At 36.4% G+C, this 9,810-nt stretch overlaps 1 protein-coding gene across 2 annotated transcripts in view; it reads left to right on the top strand.

Annotated features, from left to right (window-relative positions):
* Positions 1–9,810, top strand: part of LOC106877074 (uncharacterized) — a 34,383-nt gene that overhangs the window by 9,961 nt on the left and 14,612 nt on the right. For both annotated transcript variants that reach the window (XM_014925858.3, XM_014925860.3), the window contains exons 3-4: positions 5,245–5,327; positions 9,317–9,484. In XM_014925858.3, coding sequence (XP_014781344.2) covers positions 5,245–5,327; positions 9,317–9,484 — 251 coding nt within the window. The remainder of the gene's footprint in view (positions 1–5,244; positions 5,328–9,316; positions 9,485–9,810) is intronic.

The following is a 9,810-nucleotide window of genomic DNA, read 5'->3' as shown; positions in this document are numbered from 1 at the left end:
TATATATATATATATATATATATATATATATATATATATATATATATATAAACAGGTTAAAGTAGTGAGGAAAGGCAATGCAGGACAAGGACAGTAAATTTCATTTTTTCAATTAATTCAATCTACAATATAGCATCATAACGAATAGAAAACATATTACAAGAATAGTCTCTACAGCTGTTTCTAGGATATCCCAGCTATTGGTGCATCGTATCGAGCGAATACTCACTCTATAAGCTGGGTATTCCGTCATCGGGGAAATATAGGTGAGACAGTGAAAGAATGGTCCTCATGAATGATATTGGTTGTGGTTCATTATGACCAAGAGGGTAGGAGGGTCCAATTAAATGCAGTTAGATTGGGTCTTCTATAAGCAAATCCATGATCAGAAAGAATGGTTAAGTGGTACAGAATGGTGAGAGTAGAGAAAGAATTGATTTGCAGTGCATGCCAATATTTTCCCTCAGTATAGAGCACTGCATAACAATTCTTTCCCTATTCCTACCATTCTTTCTGACTATGGATTTACCTAAAGATGAAACGATCTAACTGGATTTAATAGGATCCACCTACCCTCCTGGACATAATGAATCGCAACCAATATCACTGTCTAACCTATATTTTTCCGATGGCGGTATTCTCAACTTATAGCGTCTTCACTCGATACGATGCTCCAATAGCTGGGATATCCTAGAAACGGCTGTCAGAGACTATCTTGACGATTTTGTACTATTTTTAACTTTTGTTGTGTAGCTAAATTTTAGATTTAATTAAATGAAATTAAATGTCCTTGTCCTGCATTGCCTAATTGTTCACCTTTCCTCACTACATTAACTTATACCTACTGACTCAAAGCGATGCCACGTATAGCCTTCTACAGAATTTGCTAATGTGGTATGACATGTAGAACCTCAACATTGGCTAGTTTTTATAAAAGAGGACAAATAATGTTATAAAGGCTAGATAGGATTCATTTCAGCGGTTGGTGCGGTTTTCTGTAGAAAGTGAAGCTTCTATTCTCGTAATCTTTCTGTCAACGAATGGCTGAATAATGTCAACAGTCTCGCTCATATGGAAACAAACGACAGTAGATAGAGGAGAGCAGACAGAAAGTAAGAAATAGATACACTAAAAGTCAATGTAAAGGACAATTAAGAATAAGAATAAGCATGAAAAGATTAGCGATGGCCAGGGAAACGACGCAGAATGTTCTTGTCCAAAAGTTGAAATTCCTACAGAAAGCTAACCTTTCACCTGCATCTATACAAAGCCGATTTTCCAACAAGCATCAGCAAATTGCTCATCTGTGTGTCGATAATTCCTGGTTTGTTGCTTCTTTCTTATGAGCTGCAGTTCCCTTGCCAAGTTAAGATGGATTTAAACGGACTCGTTTCCATTCTGATTTTTTAAAGTTTGAACAAGAAAGTGTTTTTTTCTCTTTTGTAAGTTTGGTAACTATTGATAGAATGCTATCTTTAAAATATAGATATAATCACATCCTCAAACACACACACACACACACACACACACACACACACACACACACACACACACACACACACACACACACACACACACATACATACATATATATACACACACACGAACACACACGTACATATAAGAGTAACCGGGAAGAAAATATACTACTGAGTGGTTCATTGATAGAAAACATTTTCATTTTTATATATGTATTCAGTTCATCATGGATGTTACAAGGAGTTTTGTTGGTCTCTCGCTCAACTGCGCCCCACGCATAATAATCAAGGGGGATGCAGTTTGGGGAATTAGGTGGCCAGATGTTAGGGGTTATGTGGTCGCAGAACTTGTCTGACAGTCACGACTGGGTCCTCCTGGTATTTGGAGTGATCACTAGTGATGGCGACGTTATGCCTCCATTCATCTTCCCACACAGCCTCAGTCTCCACACGGAGACCTACATCTAGTGCCTGGGTCAAGAGGGAGGCTGCTGAAAGACCCTATGTCTAACAGCAGGAGTTTGCACCATGCCAGACAAGCAGGGGAACCCAGTCATGGCTGTCAGACAATTTCTGCGACCACATCACCACTGACATCTGGCCAACAAATTCCCAAACTACAATCCCCTTGATTACTATGCGTGGGCCGCATTTGAGCGAGAGACCAACAAAACTCCTTGTAACATCCATGATGAACTGCAGGCAAGGATTATGGAAATAACACTGACATCTCATTTTAACATGTATTTACCAAAACTACTTCAAAAATATCTTGAAATACTAACGAGCAAATTTATTCAATAAAATCGCCATTGGCTTCAACCACAGCCTCCAGATGACTTCGGAATCTCTTACAACTCTTCTGGACGGTCTCCTTGTTTAAGTTGCTGAATGCTGCCATAATCCTTGCCTTCAGTTCCTCTTTGGTGTTACAAGGAGTTTTGTTGGCCTCTCGCTCAACTGCGCCTCACACATAATAATCAGGGGGTTGCAGTTTGGGGAGTTAGGTGGTCAGATGTTAGTGGTGATGTAGCCGCAGAAATTGTCTGACAGCCATGACTGGGTCCTTCTGCTTGTGTGGCATGGCGCAGACTCCTGTTGCCAGACATGGGGTCCTCCAGCAGCCTCCCTCTTGATCCAGGGCAGCACTACCTCCTCCAGGCACTTGATATAGGTCTCCGTGTTGAGTCTAAGGGCGTGTAGGAAGATGAATGGAGGCATAACATCACCATCAATAGTGATCACTCCAAACAGCATGATGTGACTGGATGTTTAATTTTTATCACTCTCGGTACATGTCATCAGATGGCGCTGTCCTAAAATTGACACCCAAACACTCTGAAATGTTTGTAAAGGAGCTACTATACTGTGTAGTCGACAAAAAAAAAATGCGCATGCGCGAAATTAAAAAGTATAAAACTGCGACAATTTACCCATCGCATCCTGTGTATTAGCCATTAAACCTTTTTCTATTTTCTCTCCTTGTTTATTTCTGTGTTCCTTTCTGTCGAAGAGCATAGGCTCGAAACGTAAAAGACTTTCTCACTTCCTGAGCGTTAAACTAATACATCTGTTTGTTGTTTACACACCCGTCTTCGTCTTTTGGTTTTTTGTAAATTGTCACTATATATATATATATATATATATATATATATATATATACAGGATGCGAAGGGTAAATTGACGCCATTTTATATTTTTAATTTCGCGCATGTATGTATATGTATACATGGGTGCATACATATGTACATGCATACATACATACATACATACATACATACATACATACATGCATACACACATGTCCTAGTTACAACATCATGTCTCATCGGCAAGAGCGAACTCACACTAAACAAGCGCATTCTAGATTCTCCACATTATTAAAACTTTCTATGAAACTATCTCTTTCGAAGGGTCCCACCAAAATAATCAAGTTGTTTAACAAGCATAGGAAAGAAAGAACTTGCATGCAGTTCATATCAGTATAATTTTTAATAGATCGTTTTTAAGCTCTCTCTTGCAAAAGACCTTATTTACCATCATTAATAAATGGGATTTTGTATTACAATGCTTACTAGAAAATCATTTCAGTTGTTTGATAAATATTCTGAAACATGAAAAGAAGCTCCAAATTGTCGGCACTATGCTGAAACTAAAGTGTTTCAAACTATTGTATTTTTGTTTTGTTTTTGACGACAGTGCGTTATATGCTGTGATTTTAATCAGTTTTGGCTCCATACAAAAGTTATATTTCCATATAGTTGTATGATTACAATGTTTAGCAGTTGACCAAGACCATGAAATTAGTTTGATACTGAATCAGTAATAATAAATATTTAACCCAAATATGTGTACTAATATAATCAGCATACATTATTTGTACAATTTAATAGCAAAATCCTTTTATGCCTATTTAACCGACATTTTTATGAGGCGTCATCAGTATTGTTCGTCACATTTTAAAATATTCCGTTCAGTACCATTTCCTTGTACTTTTGCGGAAAAATGAAATGGAATGTTAAAATACTCATAACTTTCTCAGCAACCCAGTCTCGTTTCTCTTGATGCCATTTAAAAAAAAATTAAATGACTTGAGTTAGAATTTAAACTCGATGCTTGCAGAGCTAGCACTGTAGAAGCTTAACTGTAGTCTTAAGTAGTGTATTGGTGTATTTACCTTGCCTCAAGGTCAATATTTTATTTTCTAATCCTTTCATAAATTACTAGGAGGTATAAGTTTGATGCTTTAACTCCGGTTTTTGTAACGTTAAGCTAAATCTTTTCATCCCATTCACTGGTAAAGATTTATCCGCAAGAGAATTTGAACACTGCTCAGCAAAGCAGCGTATGACTCGTCAAATCCATAATGATTTTGCATTATATTATGTGTAGTTAAAATCCTTCCGAGATTGCCTTTCAGTCTCCCACGGCAGTAAAGTGACAGCCGTGAAGAGTAGTCAATTCAATTGACTGTTTTCTATTGTGTCCATATGAGAAACCGTTACATTATGTTACTGTGTAATCACAGAACTACGTAGTCACGGACTGTTATGAGTTAATCGTTTTGGCTATGGACCAGTACTTAGCTGGTTCCCCGCTATCATATCAATATAGCCATTGGATGATCGAAAAGTGCAAAAATAAAAATGAAAATAAATAGAAACGTAAGAGAGAGACTTTAAGAACAGATGCTAAAATGATTGTTAAAAGAGCATCAGAATATACAATTGGTGTTAGATAGAGCTATTTTAACATAACAGTTGAAAGAAAAAAAAACTATACAGGACTGAATAAATAATATAGAAATGGCGGTTAGACGGTTTGAAAGAAAAACACAAACGCCGAAAAGGATACGACAGAATATCGTCTGCTTTTTGAAGACGAGAGTAGCGGTGAAGTTTTAAATAAATAGTGTTGCCAGCATTATGTTAATTTACTATTGTTATTTTTTATGAACCACAGAGATTTTAAGTAGGAACGTGCAGAAAACAAATTAGATAGGGAGAAAGAATATATTTCAACATTCTACCATTTTCTTCGAATTTAGCATCCTAAAAAGCAGAGAAACTGGAAATGTAAAAATCAACTTCGTTAAACAAAAGTGTCCCTTGGCATTGAACGTTTATAGCATTCACTTCGTCCATATCCATTATAAATACTTTCTTTAGTATATATTTTAATATTTTAAATGTCGAGCCTAATTGAATCGCTTTTCACTCTTTTGATACAATAAATTTTTATTTCATTTTTTAAAAATTAATTTCAGGTGATAACATCATAAACTTAAATACGTCATACGTTGGGTCACAACGGAACCCTATGACACTTGTGGTTCTTCAGCCATTTCAGGTAAGTGTTCGATATCACTGAGGAGTGTTTATCATGATATAACAATAGTATATCATAATCCTTCTCCATTTATGTGTGTGTGTGCGCGCGCGCATATGTATATATATATATATATATATATATATATATATATATATATATATATATATATATATATATATATATATATATATATATATATATATATATATGTAGTAACCTGCTTTATATCGTGCCGCATGAGCTGAATATGCAAGATCGAGGAGGTATACTTACAGACAACACTCAAATACATACAATCAGTTACACATTTACACACACACACACACACACACACGCACACACACACACAAACACACACACACACACACACACACGGGCAAACATAAATGTTGAAAGCTTGTGTTTTAATCTTACTTTTGGATAACAAAATCATGAATAGGACGACGCTCAAGCAGTAGTATGCATTTTCTAAAAACCTCAAATTATAATTTAAAAAATCGCGGAGAGTCACTGACGTACAGAGAAAGATTGGAATGTTTGGCAAAGTTAAGTGTTATCGCCGAAGCGCATTATATGCTATCTTACAGCTCGCATGAGGAGTCGTCACATAGGCCAAACGTGAAACGCTTCAGACATTCGACTTATTAGACATTTCTTTTTAATGATTTAAAGATCCATTGTTGGAATTCCATTCGGAAACAAAAGTCATTCACATCTGATTGTCTACGAATAATCGCATAACCAGGTTTCATATTCTTCTTCTTCTTCTTCTTCTTCTTCTTCTTCTTCTTCTTCTTCTTCTTCTTCTTCTTCTTCTTCTTCTTCTTCTTCTTCTTCTTCTTCTTCTTCTTCTTTGCTGTTGTTGTTATTGTTTTTATTGTTGTTTTCGTCATTATTATTAATATTATTATTATTAATAGTAGTAGTAGTAGTAGCAGCAGTAGTAGTAGTAGTAGTAGTAGTAGTAGTAGTAGTAGTAGTAGTAGTAGTAGTAGTAGTATTTAAGCGGTGAGCAAGCAGCATCGCTTGTATACCGGACAAAATTCTCAGTCGCCTTTTGTCCGCTCAAATTCCGTCGAGGTTGATTTTGCCTTTCATCCGTTCGAGGTCGATTTAATTTAGCATTGAAATTGTTGTAATCGACTAGCTCCTTCCACTAAAACTTCAGGCCTTGTGCCTGAAGTAGAAAGAATTACTATTATGAGATTTTCTTCTTTCCATTTTCTTTCCATTTCTTGCCGAGTGTCCTCCCGACTCCTAGGGAAAAGAAACTCACTATATACATTGATAGGCCATTAATCTAAACACACCAAATTGTTCATTTTCTAAATTAAATGAAGTTCTGCGAAAAACAAAAAAAAGATAAAATACGTGAGTAGTAATCGTTCTCACATCGACAAAGCTCTTCCCGGTACGTTTTAAGACGTACCTGTTAAAACAATCTTTTGCACTACTTGCTTGGATGAAGCCAGGGATCATTCTGAAATCATTTTCAGTTGCGTTTTTTTAAATCATTGCTAGTGCTCTTACGATGAGTGGTTTTGTAACTGCCTTGAGATGCCACATCTCAAGGCAGTTAAATTTCAATGAGCAAATCTTTATATTTTCTGAGCTTCTCAAAGACTTTTGCTGAGATATTATGATCACAAGGAAAACTCATGTTGATCAATAAACAAACATTATTGTTTTGGTCTTTCACAGCAATATCTAATTTATTAGCATTGATGGTTCGGAGTGCATGTACTGGAAAATCCCAAAGAATCTATATTTTCTCCCTCAGTTACATCCTAGGGTGATGATTATATTACATTTCCGTAGTTTTGATTTTATACTGCTGACATACAATATTAATCAATGTAGTTATTGGCCAACTCTATCATGTCTTGATTTATACTCCGGTGGTATTAAGACTTTCAGACTCAGAGATTAGGTGGTCCACTGTTTCAATGGTATCCGGCGAATTTGTCTACAACAATTCATCTAAAACAATTTATCTACATATACAATTCACCTACAGCAATTTAAGGTTATAAAACAATGTAAAATAAGGCAAGTGAAATTTATTTTAGAGACTACTGCTTAGATCTTTGGAGGTGCTGAATTTTTTTAAAACATTAAATGCTATCTAACAAAAAGGTAAAAAAAATAGAAGATTTTGCAGTTAGTAACAAAATGAAATTCCTCATTTAAAAAAGACAATAAGATTACTGTCGAAGCTAAAAAGATACAAAACGAAAGAGAAATGGAAAACCTTTTATTAGGAAAAAAATTATATATATATATATATATATATATATATATATATATATATATATATAATATATATATATATATATATATATATATATATATATATATATATATATATATATATATATATATATATATATATATAGATAGATAGATAGATAGATAGATAGATAGATAGATAAAACTTACTTGGAGGAGGATGCGTGGCGTTCAATCATTTAATAATATAAATAATATATATATATATATATATATATATATATATATATATATATATATATATACATATGCATATATATACATACGTATATGTACATACATCTATACGTGTATATACATGCGTGTGTGGGCACAGGACGTCACAAAACATTAACAACAAAAAATACGAAGTACGAGTACAGGAACATAAACTATTTTTTCGAACAACGAAATACACAAATGGAAAACAAGACAAACAACACAAAGAACGACCATTCATCAGTTGTTGCCTGTTTTTCTACTCCCGTATTTCGAGAATTTCGCACTTCTAACAACGTCATCTACCGCATCTACTGCTCTCTCTCTCTCTCTGTCCTTCTCTAAACATCGGATACATCCAATACGTCAAACACGGCAACGACACCCCGGTCTCGCGCCATTTTCGCTCTACCGGTCACTCTTTACAACACCTGTCTATGTCCGGATTGTCTTTGCACAGGGGCCGTCTGGACTCCTGTCTTCGCCGAGAGCAGGGATTAATCTTCTCTCTTCGCTCTTTTGCTCTACATGGGCTCAACTCCCCTCCCCTCTTCATCTAACTATCTTCCTCCTCTCTTCTTCTCACACCTAATTCCTCCCACCAACCTCTCCCCTCTTGCTCTGGCACCTATTTCTTCTCTTCACTCCTACCCACCTTCTCTCTCCCACTCTCTCCCTTCATCGTCACCCTCTCCCTCGTTCCTCACCCCTACACATTCCAACCCCACCATCTCATCCCACCCCACCCCATCCCTTAGACCCCCACCCTTGTTTCCCCCAATCTCGCTTCCTCCACACCCCAACACCACTACACCATACACCACATCACACCACCCCGCACACACTAGCACTGACCACTTCCCAGCACCCACACCATCATCCACACACCTACACATGCACACACTCACACGTCAAGGTTACCAGCCCTTTTCCACACGCACATACACGCTCTCACATACACACCCACGAGCACCTTCGTTTTGGGATCACCACTATTATATTATCTCCACTTCTTTCTAGCTCTCCTGTGTGCCCCCACTGTTCGGCATTCGCCATAATAGATTGCTAGCCACTAAACCTTTTCCTATTTACTCTCCCTGTTTATTTCTGTGTTCCTTTCTGTCGAAGACCGTAGGCTCGAAACGTAGAAGACTTCCTCACTTCCCGAGCGTTAAACTAATGCATCTGTTTGTTGTTTACAGACCCGTCTTCGTCTTTTGTTTTTTTAATAAATTCTCACTATATATATAAACACGTAGAGAGAGTGAGAGAGAGAGAGAGAGAGAGAGAGAGAGAGAGAGAGAGAGACAGATATATATATATATATATATAGAGAGAGAGAGAGAGAGAGAGAGAGAGAGAGAGAGAAGACAGAGAGAGAGAGAGAGAGAGAGAGAGAGAGAGAGAGAGAGAGAGAGAGAGAGAGAGAGAGAGATAACCTTATATTTCTAGTGATCTATACTCTTTACAATAGTATCTATATCTAGTAGAATATATACTCATTAACCTCTGTTTTTCAGAAATTTATTGTTTCTTTTACTGCAAAAGACAACCAAGAATTGATTGATAAATATGATTACAACAGCGGATATAATATGCCCCACAAGAGCATCGAAGAAGCCAGTTATCAAATGCAAACTACGGTTGGTCAATATGGAACTGGTAGTCAACTGACATATCAAATACGAGTAAGTCTTAAAGTTATGAACTATCTTGAAATTATCTTGATATTTCTTGCCCTACTTTTGTTGATCTGCGAGTATCATCACTCATATTTGTATTAATGTACCTTTTTATTGCTGCTTGTGTTGCGGACACTGTTAGGCTCTGCTCGGAGACATTGATAAACCCAATATTACTGATCAAATCTTTGGTCATCCATTTCTGATCTTCATGTATCATGCAGCAGTTGGCGTGCAGTTGGAAGAATGGTTGAGTGAAATTAGCTGGCATTTATTTTTCTGTCCAACCTTCTCTTGAATTAGATATCACTCACACCTCTAGAGATGCAAAA

Source organism: Octopus bimaculoides, chromosome 9, assembly GCF_046866305.1.
Source record: "Octopus bimaculoides isolate indiv1 chromosome 9, ASM4686630v1, whole genome shotgun sequence".
In the NCBI taxonomy this organism is placed as follows: Eukaryota; Metazoa; Mollusca; class Cephalopoda; order Octopoda; family Octopodidae; genus Octopus; species Octopus bimaculoides.
Note: the sequence above shows the minus strand (reverse complement) of the source record. Positions and strands in the feature narration are given on the sequence as shown.